General features: G+C 40.6%; 5 protein-coding genes across 5 annotated transcripts; 2 read left to right on the top strand and 3 right to left on the bottom strand.

The window, feature by feature from the left end:
- Window positions 1–38: 38 nt before the first annotated feature.
- Window positions 39–4,797, bottom strand: BCR41DRAFT_400918 (hypothetical protein; the record flags this gene model as incomplete). The annotated part of the gene is made up of 3 exons (XM_022029175.1): window positions 39–4,122; window positions 4,236–4,317; window positions 4,455–4,797. The coding sequence occupies 3 exons, from the start codon at window positions 4,795–4,797 to the stop codon at window positions 39–41; spliced, it is 4,509 nt and encodes a 1,502-aa protein (XP_021876668.1).
- A 1,445-nt stretch (window positions 4,798–6,242) lies between these two features.
- On the bottom strand, window positions 6,243–9,643 carry BCR41DRAFT_389858 (NMDA receptor-regulated protein 1-domain-containing protein). The gene is made up of 9 exons (XM_022028171.1): window positions 9,582–9,643; window positions 9,402–9,480; window positions 9,193–9,297; window positions 8,876–8,964; window positions 7,938–8,736; window positions 7,384–7,835; window positions 7,202–7,281; window positions 6,696–7,094; window positions 6,243–6,593 (listed from the first exon to the last, which is right to left on the bottom strand). Exons 1-8 carry the CDS (start codon window positions 9,627–9,629, stop codon window positions 6,740–6,742), a joined length of 2,007 nt encoding a protein of 668 aa, XP_021876667.1. The 5' UTR covers window positions 9,630–9,643; the 3' UTR covers window positions 6,243–6,593; window positions 6,696–6,739.
- Window positions 9,644–11,923: 2,280 nt separating this feature from the next.
- BCR41DRAFT_379025 (pyridoxal phosphate-dependent transferase) lies at window positions 11,924–13,643 on the bottom strand (the record flags this gene model as incomplete). The annotated part of the gene is made up of 4 exons (XM_022027188.1): window positions 11,924–11,956; window positions 12,345–13,157; window positions 13,257–13,411; window positions 13,583–13,643. The coding sequence occupies 4 exons, from the start codon at window positions 13,641–13,643 to the stop codon at window positions 11,924–11,926; spliced, it is 1,062 nt and encodes a 353-aa protein (XP_021876666.1).
- A 2,105-nt stretch (window positions 13,644–15,748) lies between these two features.
- Window positions 15,749–16,739, top strand: BCR41DRAFT_362401 (thioredoxin-like protein). Its single transcript, XM_022025726.1, has 4 exons — window positions 15,749–15,841; window positions 15,967–16,084; window positions 16,238–16,358; window positions 16,496–16,739. Exons 1-4 carry the CDS (start codon window positions 15,775–15,777, stop codon window positions 16,604–16,606), a joined length of 417 nt encoding a protein of 138 aa, XP_021876665.1. The 5' UTR covers window positions 15,749–15,774; the 3' UTR covers window positions 16,607–16,739.
- Window positions 16,740–17,182: 443 nt separating this feature from the next.
- On the top strand, window positions 17,183–17,904 carry BCR41DRAFT_362400 (HAD-superfamily hydrolase, subfamily IA). Its single transcript, XM_022025725.1, has one exon. The coding sequence runs from the start codon at window positions 17,215–17,217 to the stop codon at window positions 17,839–17,841; it is 627 nt and encodes a 208-aa protein (XP_021876664.1). The 5' UTR covers window positions 17,183–17,214; the 3' UTR covers window positions 17,842–17,904.
- Window positions 17,905–21,966: the final 4,062 nt, after the last annotated feature.

The raw sequence follows: 21,966 nt of genomic DNA, 5'->3' as shown, positions 1-21,966 counted from the left end.
GAGATAATATGAACAGAAGAACAGGTGGAGTAGCACCTTTAGCATCTTGCGCGTGTGCTGCGTGTAACTGTAAGTGGTCGGCGTGAATTCGAGAGTGGTAATGGTATTATTGAAATACGCGGTCGACTCTGTGGATGTGGCTCTTGAGTGAGCGATTCTCGCATTGAACATTCGGATAAATTCAAAGAGCTGCGCCGTTGGCTTCTAACTGCATAGCTGGTACTGGTGCTGACCGATGGTGACCTTGCACGGTTAACGGCGACGGGTATAAGGCTGCCTCTGTGGGTAATAGCACTGGAATTGGATCGCCTCCATCTCTCGGGGATACCTCTATATGTGAACCTTCCGCTGTTATGAGAGATGGAGGTTGGTGTTTGCTGCCGCAAGTATTTACTTTTGAGCGTGGAACAGCTGGCAACCATGGCTGCGGTCGAAGCTGTAGTTGCATCCATGTTTACAGTAGCCTTTGTTGCTAGAGCATTTGATCCCGATGCCGATGTGGCCACGTTACTCAGTGAAGGGTGATCCCCTTCATGAAAGCCTCTCGCGACTGTGATTTGAAGGGTATCTGCCGTGCCTCCATATGTATCTCTAGCGGAGCCAATATCTCTGCGTGAACTTATGCCATTCTCTGAGCTGTTAGGGACATATGTAATAGAAGAAGGTGGAGTAGTGGCAAAAATGTTAGCCGAAGTAGTGGCAGGACTCGAGGTGAGAGACGGCCTGGGCGTAGAGCCCACTTCATTAGATGATGAGGTACTTGCGCTATAAAGGCCGTCTGGGTGCTGATAATCGGGATGCAACGGAGATAGCGGATGGATGCTCCGTTGTGCTGCCAAGATTGCTGAAGTGCGCTGATCGTCTTGTTTGTCCCGCACGATGGAGTGGTATTCGTCTAGGAAGCGGCGAGGTTCAACATTGAGGGTATCACTTCTCAATGAAGGCACTGATATTCCAATTTCGTCTCTTGTAGCAGTAATATAGGCTAACGAGCTACCATTAATATTTCCAAGTGATTTTAGCTCTTCCTCCTGACGGTCGTGTAAACCTAGGCGAATAGGTGGTATGGGTGGAGGGGTAGCTAATGCAGTAATAGAAGCAGAAGTGAATCTAGGTTGTGAAGGGGGTGACGGTGGGACGAGAAGGCTGTCGGGGATGTAAGTTTTTTGGAATGTAGGAAGTACATCGGACCTTGCTGGAATGCTGCAGCGATCGTCTAATTGTGGGCCCCGAGGACGAGGATATATCGCCCCAGCTGGACTTGAAGTCATAAAAAGTCCGGATCCGGGGCTTTGGCGTGGTTCTATTCCATCAGTGATTGAGGAGCGGAGGCACTGGCTTTGCTTTGATTCGTTCTGCAGCCTTTTTTCCTCCTCTTCCCAGTCCTCTTGCTGTCGACACTTCATCTCCAACGTGTGCTCAGGTGTGGCTGTGGCCGTAGCTCTAGCCATGGTGGAGGTTACCATGATTATATTAGACATTCTGTGAATATCAGTGTCGTTACTGAAACGGCGCGTCATGTATGCAGACTGTACCCACGGCTCTTCAGGAGCAACACTGGGGACTATTGAAAACGAGAGACGGGATTTCACTATAGGAGAGCCTATATTGGCTTCAGGGCTGTCCTCGCCATGGCTGCTATTGGCCTGATTTACTTGACCTTGACCATGCGCTGATTCTGACTGTTGAATCTGATTTGGCTGAGATTGCTGGATTATGCCCCTAATATCAGGAGGCAAGTATGGCGGAATATAGTGATCAAGGCTGAGAGAGGACTGATTCGCCGTACTCTGAGTTGAATCGCGGATGAAATCACGGATGTTGTCTCGTGCCTTGAACATGTCTGCTTCTGTTGTTTTATATCGAACTGGGATGGTGCCTTGCTTACAATTGTCTTCAGATATCTTAAATCCACCATTTCCATTGTCACTTGCAGATATGCAATCCCTTATGGGATTTGAATTGACCCTCATCATCCCGACCAAGGTCGTTATGCTTTCATTTTCGGCGCGAATCCGTTCGCTTGCCATTCTGCCTTCAGAGGAACCGTCGTAGTCATCATGATTATGGTCGCCTTTCACATAGACAAGAACTTCTTGATTGAGTGAGCTCATATTACTGCGTTTATTCCTTTGCCTGACCTCCTTCCTTGTTTGCAATGCTTTCCATAATTGCCCAAGAGTCTTAAAAAGCTGATAAAAGACCATGACGAAGAGTACGACCATCATCAGCGCTTGAGTGCCAGCTATCATGGCGCCAATAATTATTCTAGAGATTGCAGGGACTAATGAATCCTTAACCAAGGCTGCCAGCATGGCCACATTCAGGACCCGGATACAGCCCAAAACACCATTGAGGCGGTTTGGAACCTTGTCTCCAAAAGGACGTTTCCAGAGTAACAGTCCCGTGAAACAGGCTTCAGTCAAAAGTAAAGAGATGATCTGAACCCATGCCTTGGTCGAACCATGTTGTCCTCCATGGCAAAATGCCACAATACCAGCCTTCAAAGTCTGGTAAATCAAAGTAGGAATAAAGAACCACCAGGCAGAGAGGACATATTGGTTATATAGAGCACCGTATCTGGATTTGAGGCGTTCATCAAAATACAAACTGGTGCTACCAGTACGGCGGAGACGTAAAGTAGAGTATACAATCGTAACGAAGAGTATAATCAGTGTCATGGCCGCCAGCAGCATAATTGCCCAGGAGTCATTCAATGTAAGCTGATAGAAAGCCATGGTTGCCAGTGCAAAATACGCCAATAAGGTAGCCCGGAGCATACTGCCAAGGTAGTACAAACCGAATCGTCGGCGAAGTTTGGTGAACTTGCCCGGATAAATGTAGGCATATCCTTCCAATGCAACGCGGAAGACTAAAGCCAGAAGAGATGTGGTGAGAATCAAGATCAAGAAAAGAAAAAAAGACGTCATGAACATGTTCTTGGCAGGGATGTCGAGGCGTTGGCCAAACGCGTTAAGGCCAGGGGGGGCCAGAGCATTAGTCACAGAGTGGTAATCTTCCTGAAGCCAGGGAGCAGAATGCAGAGGGGAAACTGCATGAGAAACAAAAGATATATTCTCATGTCGCTCCATGAGAGAGTGGTCAATCAAAGATGGTGAAAGGCTTGCACCTGCCTGAAATGCTGAAACAGACGGAAGTGCTTGGCTCGAAGAGACAACAGCTGTAGCAGAGGCGGGTGCTGGATCAGTATAAAAGAGTGAAGCAGAGGACGGTGGGATTACAATCTCCACCTGACGTTTCTGAAAATCCTGTACAGCATTTTGAGACAATACCCTGGCCGAGGCGACTAATTTTGAAGCATCAAGTTTGGGCTTTATGGCGGCAACCCCTGTCCTAGAAATACTGCCAGAGGGCAAAAAGTCCTTGGCAGAAGGTTTTGTGGTGTTATCCGTGGTGTGCTCCTTTGATGTAATAGTGACACTCTTGTTGCCATCATCTGATAACGTTACAGAGGCGCTGGAGGCGCTGGTTCTGCTTGGGTCATTACTAGAGCCGCCAACCTTACTACTATACATGGTCTTTTCCCCCGATCCTGAAAATGAACTTGGGTTGATTGGTCTGTCTGATGTCCTGTACCTTAAATCGTTGATTGCCTTATTCCAGCTCTCAGACGAAAAAAGGCCCATACTCCAAGCAAAGTTCTGAGTCCATTGTTGTAATAATTCAGGATAAGCCAAGTTCAATGACCCTGATGTAGAAATAAATTGACAGAAAGAAATTACGTCCCAGACAGAAGGTGATAGTCCACTATTAGATGGGTTGACGCCTGAGCTGCCTATGCTTCCGCCATTAACTGATGCAATGGACATTGATGTCAGCAAGGCTACAGAAGTGAAGGAAGCCACAATCCCAGAAATCGCAGCAAGAGCAATGGCGGCTGCAGTGATAGAAAGAGAGGCAATAGTGATGGCAGGAGAATGAATGCTAACGACATTTGTGAGTGGGACTGAAGTGCAGAGAATTGAATGACCTTGTGAGTTATAAAGTTGGATAGAAGCAAGAGCCTCTACAGCTGGAAGCAAGAAGAGCTGCTTGGGAACTTGCTCTGGGAGCAATGCTGGTACTGGAAATGTCTCCTGGAAAGAAAACTGGCCACTGAATCTATAAATTCTCCGATAAAAGATGTAAGTATAAAAATAAAAAAAATAAAAAAATAAAAAAAATAAAAAAATAAAAAAATAAAAAAAAAAAAAGTCCTGGGTTATTGAACCTACCGAAATACGGAAGGCCCTGATTTGCTGAATTGCATTGTTTGATTATAAACGACACGATCGTATGCTGATAGAATGATACGGGCTAGCCATTATAATAATAAAATAGTTTCCATAAATAAATAAAACGTCAGCTGTTGCTCAACAATTAAGGGACTGACGCTTTGAATCGTAAAATACGGTACTGTCCAAGTAATTGTTGAATACGATTTCACTATGTACCTAAAGTTACGTTCAACTCATGCTCTGTTGACCCCTCTGCTTGTAGTGAAATCGTGTTAGCTTGCCCATTGTACAATAGATGGAAACTTGATAATATGATTTGTTCTGTTGACTGTGTTTCGGGTTCCGTGTCGCAAAGTCGGAAACCGATCGACCTAATGATATTTCCAGAAGTAGTATGACCTCCTATAAGACTTTGTTGGGTGAATTCCGTTGTAGAAGACGTTGAGATTGGTTCTGCAGGTGCTGCTGAGACAGATGTAATGGTATGAGTGCTGAGACATGAGGTACCGATCAACATTAGTGCCAACCCAAAGTTAGTGGTGAGCAATTTCCGCCTCATGGCCGATCTCTGTATTTAAAGGTTTGTGGTTGTCTACGTGGTATGTGGGCCGAATTCGACTGAGCAGGTGGGTTTTGTTGTTATGCGTTGAAGGAGATAAGAGAGGTGGAGAAAGCTTGATCACAGAACAATAAGAAAAAGTATCAAGAGTTGTATACAATGAATTGATAGTTAGAAGGGGGTATGATCTGAGGATTACGATAAAGGGGAAAAGAGGAGTTGTGAAAAGATCCTTGTGCGAGTGAAAAGTAAAGGAGTGCAATTAAGTCAAGTAGTCAAGTAGCTATGCTTCAAGGATGTAGAGTGTATGGGAAGTTTAGTGCCAGATAAAAAGTTAAGCATAGCAATGTTGAGTATATGTGGTATCGAGATATGGATGCGCTTGTAACATAGATATATGAATGATGTGAATAAGCATGGAGAGGCCGTGTAAATGAAAACAAATAGTCGAATGAATTGACATGTAATGAATTGGTGTATGCTGAAATATTGCTAATGCTTTGATAGTCTTTCTTTTCTATTTACATATTAGGGCAGAACGTCAACCTTCAGATCACGGGAGTAACGTAAAATTGAGAAGAAAAAGTAAAAGAGGAAAAAAATGAACGGTAGGAAAAAAAAAAAAAAAAAAAAAAAAAAAAAAAGAGAAGGAAAAGACATTCATCTCTTGGCGTGCTTGGCATTAGTCCTAGTAATAGGAAAGGAACAAAGAGAAAAAAAATCGTTGAGTTGCGGCAATGATTACCGAGTGAGTAGGTCCACGGTTGAGGAAGAGAGTGCATGGTTCTTAGCCCCTTTTAGATGTGCATCCTATATACACGATTTACACAAACCGAGACCATATTCACGCCAACCCCATTTGAATCGCATTTAGAGCTTTTGTTTCAATGCTTCTTAATATATCCAAATATGTTTGATGCTCTTATTTTAGTATACTTTATAAAATTTTACTGATTTCAACCTCCTGGATCCTTTGTACTGCATCCTTTTTTTTATTTTTTATTTTTTCTTTTTCAACACAGAGTGGTACTGGATGCTTTAAGTTGTAATTGTGATATTAATGGAAGTCAATATAAAAATAAAAACAAAAGATAAAAATGTCATCGAGGACGTGTAGGAATGATTGTGGTACCATTCCATCAATTTTTAAGTCTACGCAGCAGATTTAAAAAAAGACTTTAGGATGTGTTAGAAGATTAAGGCAACATGCCTGAATAAAAAAAAAAGGGGGGAACATGCCACAGACCACAAATAAAGTATTGGACTTAGCCCCGTGAAAAAAGTATTTCTTATTAAGACGCCTCCAGCGTTTCGCATATTGAATGATTACTAATAAGAGACAAATTCCGATTTTGAGCACGCATTAAAGTTACACAGCGTCAGGCATTCCTCGCACGGACCAAGTCGCTTTAATTTATTTATCTATATTTTTTTTTTTGTGGAGTCTGGAGTCCTCTTTGTAGTTTAATCGGGATTGGGCAAAACTTTATTTTTTAGAACGGCAGAACACCGAAATGTTGATTCAGAATATCCTGATACCAAGGTCAAATCTGGGATGTTTTATGAGAGCTTTACTTTTTCTACTAATGATGCCTCAAGAGAAGCAAGATCTTGACCTTGGCAAAGTGTTGGCATGTGGTTATCAATCACAGCCTTGACGCTGGCTTTGAGGGCAGAGGATGCAGATGCTTTCTCAACAGTATGGCCAAATTTAACCAGTTGCTCTCGGAGTGGACCATTGCTGGGGTCAATCTTGAATGCTTTTAGGAGTGACTTGAGCGCCAAAAGCAGTTTATCTATTTAAAAAAAAAAAAAAAAAAAAAAATGAGAGAGAGTTGGTAAGTGACTTTGAACAAGACAACCTTTTTTTTTTTTTTTTTTTTTTTTTTGGTACATACTCTTGCGGATATAAATGTCAAAGGCTATAAGATGTGTCTCAATCTTATTGCCAGCCAGATCTTGCAAGGGCTTCAAGAACTTTAGGGTTTCTGCCAAGGGGTCTTCCTTCAGTATCTTCCTCCACTAGAGCAACAGCAGCATTAGAGCCTGCTTTCTTGGATGCTTCTAGTGCAGCAGCGTTAGCCTTCTTTCTATCCTCAGCCTCTTGCTGTGCCTTGAGCTCTGCCTTACGTTTCTTATTACGGAACTTTTTCTTTTCTGCTTCTGTCATGCCCTTCATCGCCTCATCGTCTTCTCCATCAGGTTTGTCAAAGATAGTCAGATAGCACTGAATCGCACCATGGGCAGCACGAACATAGTATGGGTGAGAACGAAGTTGATCTTCTAAGCGTACAAGGCTATGCGATTCGAAAGTTGATTGATAGGAAAAGAAAAGAAAAGAAATAAAAAGAGCATTCGAATAGGTTATCAAAAAGCTTGACTAAGGATATTATCCAAGACTTACGAAACATAGGCCCTCAATGTCATCTTGCGGGGACAGTATGTGTGGAAATCGAATTGGTCTTCTGTATAGTCGTTAAAGTGCTGATGATGAAGAGCAGGAAAAAAAAAAAAAAAAAAAAAAGTTGAAACTAGATTCTTTAAGATCGCATTTCATATCCAGCGGAGAAACGTATTCATTAATACCTTCTCTATCTGATGGAAACGTCTCAAAGCACGACCAATTTGGCCCTGTCGAAGATGACTCTCACCCGCGGCAAGTGCAAACCATTGAGCCTGCATTTCCACGAGATCGTTTAGAGGATTGACGATATCAGCACGAGTGAACATGACGATGGTCTTCTCTGCCTCTGCCATTTTGTCGGCTCGAAGCATATACTTTGTACATTTTGTATTGATAAATCGGTCCTGTAAATCCAATTGCCTGGCTTCATTCAATGCGTCCATTGCTTTGATGTATTCGCCTGCATGTTTCAAAATACGCCCCTTGATCATGTATAGCTCCACAAGTGTTGGTGTGTGCTGAATAGCCTGTTCGATGTATTCAAGAGCCTTATTGGTATCTCTCTTGTAATCAAAGTGCTGAGCCAAGAAGTAAAGTGTCCAGAGAAGTGCCGTCGGCGGCTCAATGATTGACCCTATTTTGAATGACTCACGGAAGACAAAGTTGTCAGCGTACTGTCTCAGGTTGATACATCACCAAAGATGGGAAGCAGATGAACTGAGCATATGATCTTTACCAGAATGATCAAAGCCTTTTGATTTCTCCAAAGCAGCTAAATAGCCAAGAGCTAGTTTTTCCACCGCCTTCTGCTTCTCTTTATCCGCATAGAGGGATTTGATGTTGACAAACAAAGAGGGGACACCCTTCCTGAGCATGTTACGAAGGTATTTGTCAGTGATCTTGACAAACTCTTCACCAGTCGCATAGCGTAATGGTAACCGCTTAGCAGCATTGGAGCGAGGATACTCCTTCTGAAGACTCATGAAAAGATCTAAAACCTTTGATTGCTGCTCCTCTGTCAGTTTCCCATTGTTTCTATTATCACCACTGCTGTTCAGCAGATTCATGCTCTTCTGAAGACCCTCAAAGTACGCCACATTGTCGGGATTGATAGCTAGTAGAGCCCTATATGCCTCCTGAGCTTCTTCCATATGTCCAAGAGCTAAGAGGTATCTAGCGCGGTTCTCTTTGATAGCTTTATGGTCGCATACTTGCTTCTCGATTGCGTCCAGATGTTCCAGTGCCTCTTGGATTTGACCCGCCTCCTCCAATAAGCTGTTATGATAGAGCAACATTTCACTATGCTCATAATCTGGAGTTGTAGGAAGATCCTTGAGAGTTTCCTCATACGTAGCCAAGACCTTGACGCCCAGTTCAGGCTTCCCCAAAAGCTGATATGCGATCGCAACAGTTACCCAGTACTGGCGATTTTGAGGACGCAACTCCAGCAATTGGTGACGTGTGTCGAGGTATCCTTCCAAATTACGCATCTGCATCTGAAGCAAGGAAAGATCGCGAAGGATTTGGATGTTCTCCTATGGTACGCCAAAAGAAAGGAAGGGGCGAAAGTGATAGATTGATAGATAGTAAAAGCTGGATCAGATCATGAACAAAAATGGATGGCTGTACGGACAATAGACTCATCAAGGGGAAAATCATTTGATTTGAGAGTACCTTATCATACTTGAGCGCATTAATGTAACATTTTGATGCTTCTTCATAATTCTTGTCCGATCTATAGAGTAAGCCAAAAACATGCCAGCCTGGAGGATGATAATGGTTGATAGCGGTCGATAGTGATGATAATGGTTATGATGGCTGTCAGTCGTTTCAAGTATTATAAATGCCATCATGGGTCTTTTGAATGATGGAGTTGATCCCATGGTATTCAGATCATTTCAATGCGACTCTTTTTTTTTTTTCTTTTTTTTTTTTTTTTTTTTTTTTTTTTTTTCAATCGGTTTCCATCGTTGTCCTCGTCCTTTCCTTACAGATATGACTTTTCAAATCTTGACGAAGGCCCTTCTTCACAAGCTCATACGCTTCTTCTTTCTTGTCCATTTGGTTATAGAACAACCCTTTCATTGCAAGGGTTTCTGTTCAAGATGACGGATAATCCCCGAAAAAAAATAGTCAACTTCAAGGTACAAATCTATACACACTAACCACACATAATCAGCTGCTATAATAAAGATAATACCTCCATGATCAGGGAACTTTCTTAAAATCTGTTCTGCACCCTTAAATCCACGCTTGTACTGCTTCGATTGGTAACATTCCTAAGTAGATCATTCCATTTATTTTTCACTGATCAGTTTTTATTTTGTTCATTTCTTTTTTCTTTTTTTAAAAAAAAAAAAAAAAAAAAAAAAATCGTTACCAATATTTCTCTGAAAAGGTTGGCTTCCTTGGGTGGTAGTTCTTTCATTCTTTATAAAAAAAAAAAAAAAAAAAAAAAAGGGTAACAATTACTGCTAAATGTGGTGAATGTAAGACAATTGTCCCTGAAAAGTAGGCCTGAGGACGAAGTTCATGCACATGCCGAAAGGCAAATGTGGCTTGCTCTTGCAAACACCTCTTAAATTTCATTCTCACCATTCTTTTTTTTTTCTAAGTCCAGACAACTCTTTTTTTTCTATCATTCACACCACAGAGAATGATTTTTTTTTTTTTTTTTTTTTTTGTATAGGACTTAGCTTGGAAAAAAATGCCCTTCCCTGTGGTATGTATGACTTTGAAAAAAAAAAAAAAAAAAAAAAAAAAAAAGAGTTCTCGGGACTTAGGGACTTTGGCGGACTTCCGAGCCTCGGGTCAATTCAATCGGCCAAACAAATCTCCAGAAGTTAACCCACCTTTTAAAAGAAATGGTCTAGCGAAGGCATGTGTGATGCTGGCCTGACATGGACAGAGCAGTGTGCCTTGATAGATCTGGAGCGTTTGTGTCAAATTCAGGGCGTTCTGAGATGTGGCTGTTTGTCTGCATCATCAGTTGACCAGCCGCAGCAGTATTGCACATAAAGTTTAGCTTCGTATTAATGCATGATGTGTTTGCGGATTGAGATTCAGATGGTCTAACAGGCCACCCCACCAATGGACCACTCTCGATGCTGTTCGAAAATCCTCGGATACTGGTTGATTAATCGGGTTTGTATCACTACTTGGATTCGCGCCTTGTGATTGCTGAGATACAGCTCTTGCTTATTGCCTAAGCTCTGCCTTTCCTCAACCCAGCCTGCGTCCATTCTCCAGCGCACGTACCAGGCTTGGCAGATGCCAGGATGACATACTTTTTCTATAGTATAATTGTCGTTTCTAACATCTGGCTAAACAATCTACTGCTAACGTCAACGAATCCAAGGGCCACCAAATCGGCCACAGTTATAGCAAATATAATCATCTCACGGAGCTAGATGACATTTATATATATCATACTAGTTCTCAGTGTAAATACTCTGCGTTCAAAGGCATGTAAAAGAGTAAAGTAAGACAGGAAGTAGTCTAGATGAGCTCTATTTACAAGTACTGGGACTGTCTCATTGTGTCAGAGATTCTATCTCTGAAAGAATAACATCATTGGAAAGGTTACATTTCGCCCATACTTTCTAGACAATTTCCATATATAATAATTCTAGATACTCCTATATACGACCATCTTTCATTACAGTATAAATGTAGGAAGCCTAGATAGGAAGAGGAACAACTCTTGTCAATGCAATTCTCCACTCACCTAGTTCAATCCAAGTCCCCAAAACTCTTACAAAGTGTCTAATTTTGCAGTATTGGGTTTGCTTCTGATGTCATGATCCTTCTTCGTCGCAACTTGGATGAGATATTTCGGAGCAATTAACATATCCACACAGGCAAAGGTCTTGCTTTTTGGGGACCATGGCGATCCTTGCATTTTTGTCCTTGTAACATTAAATGAAAAAGGAAGAGAGGGAGAGCAAAATTGACGGGAGAAAAACTCGAGGGAAATATGAAAAAAGTGAAAAGGATAAAGGAAGGGGGAGAGTGCAAAAATGAAATGAAGCAATTGAATGAAAGGAGCGATAGTTGCTATTTCAAGGAAGGCTGTGTGAGAAAAAAAAAAAAAAAAAAAAAAAAAAAAAAAATCAGCCACATATCATTTTCTTGAAGAGAGTTCCATCATAAACAGTGCGCGAAGAACTAGGTTAATTAGGGTTTCTATTTTATTTATTTGCTTAATGATTAGACGGTGTTTATTACACTGAAGAAATAATTTAATACAAGTGTATGTTATTCATGATTCGCGGCTCAAGAATGTCCCCCAACGAACAATACGTACACTTGCACGCCTAAGAGCCTTGCTGGCCGGGCTTCGGAAAAGACGATTCTGTAGCTTATTGACCTTTTTTGAATCTTCTGCTGGCTGTTGTTGTAGTTGTGGTTGTGATTGTGATGGTGATTGTGATTGTGTTGCCCACTCCTTCTCTCTTGACAATATGCTCCCATACACCATCTTCTCTCTCATTGTTCTAACAAGATCTAACGACTGGGCTCTTCGTATTATAGAAGCATCACCTCTCGCAGGAAACTGGTCATGATGAGCTGCTGCCACTGCTGATGATGATGATGATGCTGATGCTGATGATGATGCTGATGTTGCTGCTATGCTTCGGTTCCACTCACTACCATCGTATCGATGGTCTGATCCCAATGTTATATAGTTATTCACCATCACCGCACTTGGATTATGTATGCTCATAGGTCGGAATTTTCCAGCTTGACATCGTCCTGGAGATAGAGAAACGGGTGAATTAATCTGATTCATCGATTGCGGTGGTGGGCTTGTTTGCCACTCATATTCTTCGCTATCACTATAGCTTTTGAAGCCATTCTCAAAGAATGTGTTCGTCTTTAAATTAGAGCCTTCGCCTTCACAGGCATTATCATGGTGTATGCCCTCCAAGGATGTTTGATTTGATACAGGTGATCTCACTTCTGGCTCTGATGCTTTTCTCGAATTGCCATATTGGAGTTGCCGGGGGGTTGGAATAGGAGAGCCCCCCGGAGATAAAATGTCATCAACACTGTAGAAGCTAAAGGCTTGTTCTCGCGTTGAAGTCCTAGACAAGTCGGCTGTGGTCTCTCTCGGCGATGTACAGGACATTCTGTAGAGGACATCAATGAACATGTCAACAACCTCGTCTGAGATCTGATAATGGAGAACGACCCTTGCAGAATATCCACTTCCACTAATCTTGATACCCGCCTTGGCCAACTCGGTCGAGAGCTCCTCCACAGTGAACCCTGCGTCCTTTGTATCGATCCAGATCATATTAGTGTCCACGGGATTCGTGATACGACATCGAATCTGCAGGAAAGCATGCTCGAGCCGCCGCGCTTGGCGGTGTGTAATTTCCATAGTGGACCAGTTGGTCTGGATACACCAAAGCGCTGCCTCAGCTAAGAATCCGGCTTGTCGCCATCCACCACCAAAGAGCAGCCTGAAATGCCTTGCCTTTTTAATTGTAGCCTCACTTCCGACTAGGATAGAACCAATAGGCGCTCCAATCCCCTTAGAGAGGCATAGCGAGATCGTATCGAATTGGCTGCAATATTCTTTCATTGAGATCCCCGTTGCGATCGAAGCATGCCATAGTCGAGCACCGTCGAGATGAAGCTTGATCCCATGTTTTTTACTCAGTTGACGGATCCGTACAATTTCTTCAAGAGGCATGATTGTACCATTGAGTGTGTTCTCGAGTGAGATGACCCTAGTTGGCGCATAATGCACATCAATGTCCATGACCAGACGCGGTGAAATATCTTCTATTGTTAGGTATTGACCGTTGGATGGCATAATGGGGTAGACTGCTGCTTGTGAGTGAAAGGAGATACCACCAGCTTCATAGTTAAAGACGTGTGAGCGGATATCTACCATGGCTGATTGTGGCGGATTTGATAGATGTACGCGATGAGCTAATTGATTGGTCTGGAAGATTTTGAAAAAAAGAGGGGGACTCCCGCATTAGAATGAATTAATTCGAAACGTTTTTTGATAATCTGATAATTGTCATAGCGCTTTCATTACCATTGTTCCCGACGCACAATATAATGCAGACTCATGCCCACAGAGGATTGCCACATAGCGCTCTAATGCCTTGACTGAGTCATCCTCGTTGTATACATCGTCTCCTAGTGAAGCCTTTGCCATTACCGCAAACATATCTGGGGTTGGTGCCGTGGCTAAAACAGTAGCATTAACAAAAAATCAAAAAAATCAAAATAAAAAAAAAAACGGACGAAAAGAGGAAAAAAAGAGGAATAAGTAACGAAAGGAAGATCAAGATCGAACAAGCGAACCAAAGGTAATGATATGGCGAATGAAGTTGACTGGGTAACACTATCTGCATTTACCGGTATCGCTTCTAAAATCTGCATATGGTAAAGGGTTGAACGTTTTTGTTGCTTTCTGCATGATGGAAATAATAATAATAATAATAATAATAATAATAATAATAGTGGTAATAATAATAATAATAATAAAAGGACTTGATGTTTCGTGCAGGCTGGAAAACGTAGAATTATTAAAGATCACTAGGATGTATATAAAAAGCAAAACAAAAAAAACAAAAAAAAAAAAAAAAAAAAAAAAAAAAGAAATGGGCCGTTAAGATATCTTCTTGCATTTAAATATGAAGAGAACATTCAGTAAGCTCTCCATCAGGGGTACACATCTAACACCATTTCGATCCTTCTTATCCAAGGGGCATATCCAAAGAAGGAAAGGGCAGCAAGGATCACAGAAAAGGGATAAAAATGGACTTTGAGGGTTCAGTTAGATGGAAAACATAGGTGAAGGGAATAAACATTTCCATGAGTGAGCGCGCCTAGAGATGACCCTGGTTGCAAAACAAGGCAGAAGCGGAATGGGTGATGGAACGTATTGATGTTGGGAAAGGTTCCAAAATGTCGGATTGAAGTGATCTTAAAATGTATCGTTTCTCAGGCGCCATGCATGGTATACATATGGCCATTAATGTACTCTATTGGTAGCATGAAATGGAGGAAAGATCAAGGTAAAGAGATTGTTACCATGCAATGGAAATACGAAAAAGAGATGGAAACGAGAAGGGATATGAGGTGGAGGAAAGGGGGCGGTTCTTCTCAGTTACAAGGAGTGATGGCTCAATTTAAACAGTAGGGCAATAGGAGCAGAACAAAGAGAGGGAAGGAGAACCACTCCATTGATGTCTAAATGCAATGATCCGGCGTGACATTTTTCAAACAAATGCGCCGGAGCTGTGCGTCATTCATGCACACTTATTCACACACATAAAAAAAAAAAAAAAAAAAAAAAAAAACTAATGGATATAAAGGTCAAGGGGAAAGCGAGTGGAGCCAATAATAGATTTAATGTGTGGGCGACAGTGGAGTTGAAGGCTGGGGAGTGTTTGATAGAAAAAAGTTATGCACGCAATGATTAAATATTTTCATGCGTGTAAAGATTTTTCTCCCTGGAGATGTTTTCATGTGCCACCAAGCAACGGTCTGATCTATTGGCCAATTTCAATGTTGCAGCACCAAAGCACTGGCCCTCGTCTAATACTATGGTCACTACCATATTACACCCAAGAGGATAACGGATTGGTCGGATAGTCGGGGTCATAGGGGTTCTCTTGTTTTGTAAATAGGGGGAAGCATACATTTGCGACTATTAAAAATTCGCTCCCCAGCAATCCCTGAATCGGTGTTGGCGCAAGGACCTTCACTGGGAAAAAAAAAAAAAAAAAAAAAAAAAAGGTCTTTTCTTTTTTCCGCTGCTTCCAGACTAGGATCAAGTAAAACCAGATGAGCAAATGAAGCGATCGACAAAAACGCAGATCTGTTCCTCTCACATTTCTCTTCTATTATGGCATGCATTTTGCGTTGCAGTGTGAGCAGAGGAGCAATGTGGGCTGTGGTCGTCATGACCTTGAGTCAAACCATCGGATGTGAAAGCTCCTTGGGGCTCTTTGCAGGAGTAATCAGCACATTGCGAAGCACACAGCGTTTTTCAAAGCTCATTATGATATTGAGCTGTGATCATGAGGAGTCATGCGAGAAAGCCCGAACTGAAGTTTATACAAAGCTGCATGATTCCTCTCCCCTTACTGGCCTCGCGCCCCAAAATATTTATTTATGAACTATTCTGATTTAGCAGGCAAGAGGTTCAGGGGAAATTGTATATATTTTAATACAACTGTAATCTCCATTCTTCTCAAGCTCTCTTGATTGGTGCAGGTCCCTCGTGAGCGCGATAGAAAAAAGTGTGGAGGTACAAATCACCCCTTCTCTCTTTTGCTTCTGCTGCGTCGTTCCAACGAACGAAATGATGGGTTTATTGACTACAAAAGTTGACCACGATGTCCAAAGTAGGAGAGGATATTCAGTGGTGGCACATGGTGTTCAACCGTCCTTCATCGTAGGCGCGCCATGTGTGTGGATCGACGCGTTTTTTTTTTTTTTTTTTAAAAGTCCGCTATGAAAATGAGATCCAGCGCAGTCACGCTCCGAACACATTTTATTTCCTCGCTATTCACACTTACACGAAAACCCTCTTCTCGTCTATGATCATGAATTCACTTCGTCTTCTCTCTAGGAATGTGCAACAGATCGCACGCTCAACTGCACAAGGCATGCACAGGCTTGTTTACTCACATTATACGAATCTGATCACAAACGAGAAAATGAGTAAACTTTCTCTCTTTTTTTTACACAGTTGCTCATTAACCAATTGTCCACGAAAATTCATTACATAGTCCGCCATTTCCAAAGCACGTCGTTGCTGCTGACAGGCAAGGTCCATGATGCTACTGATAAGAACTTTCAGGAGCTTATCACTGCCAAGGAACCTGTCCTTGTCGATTTTCACGCAGAGTATGGGGGACGCAAACATTCTGTTGATTTTTTTTTTTTTTTTTTTCGAAAAAAAAAAAAAAAAAAAAAAAAAAAAAAAAGTTGTATAAAAAAACTGCTAGTAATCCAAACGTTCTATTCCATTGATCTCGTATTAAATTCTCTTTCATCCAGATGGTGCAGACCTTGCCATACGCTCGACCCTATTCTTCGTGATGCGGTCAAAAAGTCTGGTACTGTTACCCTGGTCCGCGTCAATGTCGATGACTGTCCTGAGACCTCCACACAGTTTCAGGTTTGTGATTTATTTTTATTTTTATTTTATTTTATTTTATTTTTTTTGTTTTTTTGCTTTTTATTCTATAAAATGATGTCCTTCAAGTAACGAGCTGAAGTCTAATTAGAATGGTTTCTTTTTGGAGAATGAATTAGATTGCCAGCATTCCTTGCGTTATGGTCTTCAAGAATGGGCAACCAGTTGACAAATTTGTAGGCGCATATCCTAAGGACGTAGTCAATAGCTTTGTGCAAAAGCATGCTTGAGTGTGCTCAAGTTAGTTAAAGATCCTTGTGGTTAGATAGCCTTAGTTTTTTTTTTTATTTTTTTATTTTTTTTTCCTTTACATAACCATAAAGCGTATCATCAATGCAGGGTTCATGGCTCATTTGCTCAGGGTTCAGGGTTCAAGAATCAAGGTTCGAGACCTTGTGGTTGCATATGAAAGGAAGGAGAAGCTTTTTTTTTTTTTTTTTTTTTTTTATAATCAATTTTACAATTTTACAATTTTACATGAAGAAGCTTTTACTATTCGAATTAAAAGATTAGATGCTTATATATATATATATTAATGCAAGCTGAATGTGCCCTAAAAAAAAAAAAAAAACGTAGAAAAGCATGCAATAGAAAGATAGCTTGCATGATCAAATCACTATGCATGCACTGTTCCTGAACTAGTGCCTGATAGGTATAATGGAAGAAGGATTGTTCACTCTATCATCCTAAGGTTAACTTTGTGGCCAACCGAACGGCCATGTAAGCTTTCTTTCTAAAATAAAATAAAAATTAATAAAAAAAAAAAAAAAAAAAAAAAAACTTTTTTTTTTTTTTTCTTCATTCTGATTGGATTTGAATTCATCATTGAATTTGCAACATGATTGTCAAAAACATCATTTTTGATCTCGACAACGTCCTTCTACGTCTGGATTCGTCTGCGACAGCCAAAAAGTTCCAAGCGTTGGGTGCTACCGACCTTGGTCCTTTGTCTCAATATAGCCACTCTACTCCCATTGTTGGATTTGAAACGGGAAAGATCTCTGCAAGAGAATTCCGTTCCACGATCCGATCCTCCATTGGTTTACCAGCCTCTGTGACGGATGAGCAATTTGATGAGGCCTGGAATGCCGCCCTCCTGGATTTCCCCAAGGGTCGTCTAGAGTTGATGAGGACTCTGAAGAAGGATTTTGGATACAACGTTTATTTACTGAGCAACACGAATGCGATCCATGTTGAATACATCAACAAGGTGTGCCTCAAGGATTCCAAACAGGATTCATTGGACGTGTTCTTTGATAAAGTTTATCATTCACATGAGATCGGACATCGTAAGCCGTCCAGGGAGGCATTCGAACATGTGTTGAAGGATCAAGGCATTAATGGATCAGAGACACTTTTCCTGGATGATATGCCTGATTATGTTGATGCTGCCAAGACATGTGGATTGCAGGCAGCCCAGGTTGATGTTGAGACAGATCTAGGCTTTCTTCAGCTTCGATTTTAAGTCATAATAGTGCTAAAGAAAAGGAAAAAATAAAAATAAAAATAAAAATAAAACAATATAGGTCTAATCGGGGATGTAATAATATATAAAAAGCTTTTTCCACTTTTTTGACAAATGACTTTTTGATGAAAAGATGAGACATTGGAATGAGAATTTAGTGCACTGGGAAAACGATGAGATTCATTTTGGCTTATTGTTTTATCATTGTGGCGAATCATGCGCGCGGTATGTGTGTTTTTTTTTTTTTTTTTTGTCGCCACCAATTTTATACATTTTTTTTTTTTTTTTTATCTCTGAGCTGGAATGACAAACTTTGCCGTAAAGCTTTGCCACAGCCTTTTGCAGAATAAAAGAACCTTTGTCCTGCCTACGGAAAGGTAGGGGGTGAGGGGTGAGGGGGGGGGAAGAGGAGAGGAAGTGGGAGGTGGGAAAAAAAAAAATGGATTTGGGTTCGAACGATTCAAATGTTTCTTATTGTTATATTGTTGATACGCATTGACTGCCGAAAAACAATTCATATTCTTTTTACAAAAGTACAAAAATCCATATAAAATGCATATTTTGTTTCTATCATCGCCGGTTAGTTGACCCGACATGAATATAACCAAAAGCGACAGAGCTTTGACTTTTTTTTTTTTTTTTTTTTTTTTTTTTTTTTTACAAATCATTCGTTTTCCATTTAGAAAAGGGGTGTACAGATAGGGTATTCAAAGATAAAGAAGGAAAAAGGTGGATACACAGAGAATAAAGGAGAGTACATGTAGAGGATTAGAGCAAAGGGATGGTGATGAAAAGGAACTTTGGCGATGATCAGGGGACCGGACTAAATGTTTGCCATGACCACTGACCCAATTTTATTGTGTTTTCTCTGTCTTGACTGCTGTTCATCAGAAGAGTGCCGCTCCTTTGCTCTTTTTTTCTTCTGCAGGATTGGTCCGTTAATGTAATGATATACCAACACAGAATCAGATACAAGCGGTATATTCAATTGATGAAGGGGATGGATGGGAAAGGAAAAATGTTCATTCACTTTGTTCAAACATCTTGTGTCAAGCAAAGTATTTTTTTTTTTTTTTTTTCTTTTGGTCTTCGCCAATTTTCTTTCTTGTGCCTGTCTACTTTTGGTCATCGTCGTCATCTGGTATGGCATTGAATGAGTACATGTGCAAAAGCAACTTGGTCAATTTATTCAATCTATTCAATCCATTCAATGCATTCAATGTAACAATAAAATCTTTATTTATAAAAGTATATATAAATATATATCCCAAATGAATGTCTTATTGTCTTCCTCTTGGTTGCTTGCATTGTTGTTGCTGTTAATGATGTTCTTTTTTATTTTTCAATAAATCTGTGCGGCAACCCTTGGTATGCGTACGACGCTTTTCTTCTTCTCTTTCTTTCTTACAGTAACAATCATTCCTCGCCCCCATTCATAGCCACACCCTTTTTTTTTTTTTTTTTTTTTTTCTTTTTCTTTTTCTTTTTCTCTATATCTTTTACTTCTCTTGTTTTCCCTTGATCATCTTCACCTGCACAACAACAATAGCGACGGTGTTAACGCCTCTATTACCATTATTACTGGATTTTCCTTCGTTCTCTATAAAACATCCTTTGCTTTCCGGGCTGTGTTCGGTTAATGTAAGCAACAGGTGAGGATCGAATGGGGCAATGCTTTTGCACAACTCCTTCCACCCCACCCTTTCTTTCTCTCACTCACACTTCTGGGGGACCGTCTATCCTTTTAAGGAACATTCCAATGTTAACAAGTCACCTGAGTTGACTTTTTGTAGTTTGTCGTGCCATCGACATTTCAATTGTTGAATGTCATTCATTAGGTTTACTTCATTTCTTGTTGTGCAACAACGATGACAACCTTCTGGGCGGAAAATTGGGAACTTTGGTATGACGATCACTATAAAAAGAAAAGAAAAAGAAGAATGGGAAAGGGAAAGGGAAAGGGAAAGGGAAAGGGAAAGGGAAAGGGAAAGGGAAAGGGTCCACAAAGAAAATAAAAAAAAAACATGACAAAGAGAGCACGGATACAATCCAGTCGTTTTTTCGGGTAGCTTGGATCAGAGCTATCCCTGTATCAAAAAGAGAGCCGTATTGAACCAAAAAAAAAACATTGGCATGGCATGGCGCGGCATGGCATGGCATGGCATGGCAAAAAGCGTGGCATGGTATGGGCGCTTTGTTGTTGTTATTGTTTTTTTTTTTTTTTTTTTTATCCGATGCAAAGATGCAAAAAGAGTAAGAGAGAATTACACAACAGTAGTGAACACAAAAAAAAAACGCAATACGCAGGAGCAACAACAGAAAGTCAGGGCTCTCAAAAAAGGATCCTTCTTCACAACACAAGCACCCTGTTTTTTCTTTCTTTATTTTTTTTCTTTTTTTTGTTTAAAGAACGGTTTTTCAGGACATAGAAAAGCAAAAGGTTTTCTTTTTTAGGGTCGCTGCTCTTAGTTTCGTTTTTTTTTTTTTTTCTCTTTGCAATGCTTTCACGCATGTGCTTTGTTTTTTTTTATTTTTTATTTTATATTTTATCTTTGCTTAGCTTTGCTTTGCTTTGCTTAGCTGATTCTACTTTGCGTGGCTGGGATGTCAAATGAAATGAGCTAATCAACAATAGTTGAGGATCTATCGTCCTTCTAGTCCATCTTTTTTTTCTTTTCTTTTCTTTTCTTTTGGATCATGGGCCAACAAAAAATAAATAAATAAAGCAAAAGAAACTTTCGCGATGATAGACAAATTGGCACAAGACACAGATGGCTGACCTGAATCAAAAAAGTCGAATTGCTATTTTTTTTTTTAAAAAAATAAAAAAGGAGTGCAGGCAAAAGAGTAAAAAAAAAAGTAAGGGAAATACGGAAGGGGGGGGGGGGAAGACTTGTCCCGTCCACTCATGACCGTTGAGCAGATCAGGTAATGCCAAGTCATTCCAAAAGGAAAGGAAGGAAGGAACAGGGTTCGGTTACAGTGGAACATCAAGGATATGCATGTTCTTTTTACAGCTCTGGTCTTTTTGGTTGATCGGGACAGACAAGAGGAGGGAAGGGGAAGGGGGAAGGGAAAGAAGAAAAAGGTATTGACCAACTCTTCTTCATTGTTATCCCCTTCTTCCTATTCCCATACAATATTTCGTTTTGTTGTAATTGCCCTCTTCTTGTCTCATCCTTCTTCGATCCCTCATCAGCACTTTCATGTTCTAGTCATCCTTGATGAACATTTACTCTCTTCTTACTTTTCTGCACCCCAACACTGCAAATTACCAACGCACCCCCCCCCCCCCCCTGTCTGTTGACTTTTTTCTTTTCTTTTCTTTCTTTCTTTCTTTTTTTTTTTTTTTCAGTGGTAAGGGATCATTTCTTTCTTACGCGTCTCTTACTGAACCACGAATTCGTCATTTTATACATCTATTCGACTGTCCTTCCTCCTTTTCCCAGTCTCTTCTTACACACATACCACACGTTTTGCATGCTAAACTCGTAATAAAAAAAAAAGGGGGAACATGGCCAATAAGTGGACAATAAAAAAAAAGATGTTCAAATGTGAAATAGGAGAGCACAATGACAAAATAATAATAATAATAATAATAATAATAATAATAATAATAATAATAATAATAATAATAATAATAATAATAAAAATGAAAATAGGAGAGTGGATTGACTAGGAAAGGAAGAGAGAGAAAGAGAGAGAGAAAGATAGAGAAAGAGAAAGAGAAAAAGGGTAAAGAGTGGATAATCATGAATGGAGGGATGATTTGTTCCTGTCTACAATGCATGGGCATCGTGAGGAATGGAAAAGGAGACACAAACATAAAGTGAGATGATGCCAAGGGACGTTTTGTAACGCTGTGCATCCTATGCGTGCCTGGATGGCATCCCCACTCTTGATCTTCCATATTTATTTATTTGTTTTTTCTTTTTATTTTGTTTACTCCCATCTCAGTCCAGATCTGCTGTAACCTTTGTCAGGGCACCCTGACCTTTCTTGATATCTCTTTCTTTGTTGTTTTTATTTGGTGTTTCATCCCGTCCATGTTGATGCTGCCAGATGTGGCCCCTGGGGCAAAAAAAAAAAAAAAAAAAAAAAAAAAAATTATGCAGCAAAACAAGA

Source organism: Lobosporangium transversale, assembly GCF_002105155.1.
Source record: "Lobosporangium transversale strain NRRL 3116 chromosome Unknown BCR41scaffold_55, whole genome shotgun sequence".
Taxonomy (NCBI): domain Eukaryota; kingdom Fungi; phylum Mortierellomycota; class Mortierellomycetes; order Mortierellales; family Mortierellaceae; genus Lobosporangium; species Lobosporangium transversale.
The sequence above is the reverse complement of the archived record's forward strand: the minus strand, read 5'-3'. Positions and strand labels throughout refer to the sequence as shown.

Bases quoted from the DNA above. Each gene is read 5' to 3' on its own strand.
- BCR41DRAFT_389858 (XM_022028171.1), bottom strand. From the start codon at position 9,629: ATGAAAGAACTACCACCCAAGGAAGCCAACCTTTTCAGAGAAATATTG. The intron at 8,965-9,192 runs GTAAGGAAAGGA...ATCATCCTCCAG, and splicing joins AGATTTGAAAAGTCATATCT to GCTGGCATGTTTTTGGCTTA. The intron at 7,095-7,201 runs GTAAGTCTTGGA...CGAATCGCATAG, and splicing joins ACATTGAGGGCCTATGTTTC to CCTTGTACGCTTAGAAGATC.
- BCR41DRAFT_362401 (XM_022025726.1), top strand. From the start codon at position 15,775: ATGATCATGAATTCACTTCGTCTTCTCTCTAGGAATGTGCAACAGATC. The intron at 15,842-15,966 runs GCATGCACAGGC...TTCATTACATAG, and splicing joins CGCACGCTCAACTGCACAAG to TCCGCCATTTCCAAAGCACG. The intron at 16,085-16,237 runs GTATGGGGGACG...TCTTTCATCCAG, and splicing joins CTTGTCGATTTTCACGCAGA to ATGGTGCAGACCTTGCCATA.
- BCR41DRAFT_362400 (XM_022025725.1), top strand. From the start codon at position 17,215: ATGATTGTCAAAAACATCATTTTTGATCTCGACAACGTCCTTCTACGT.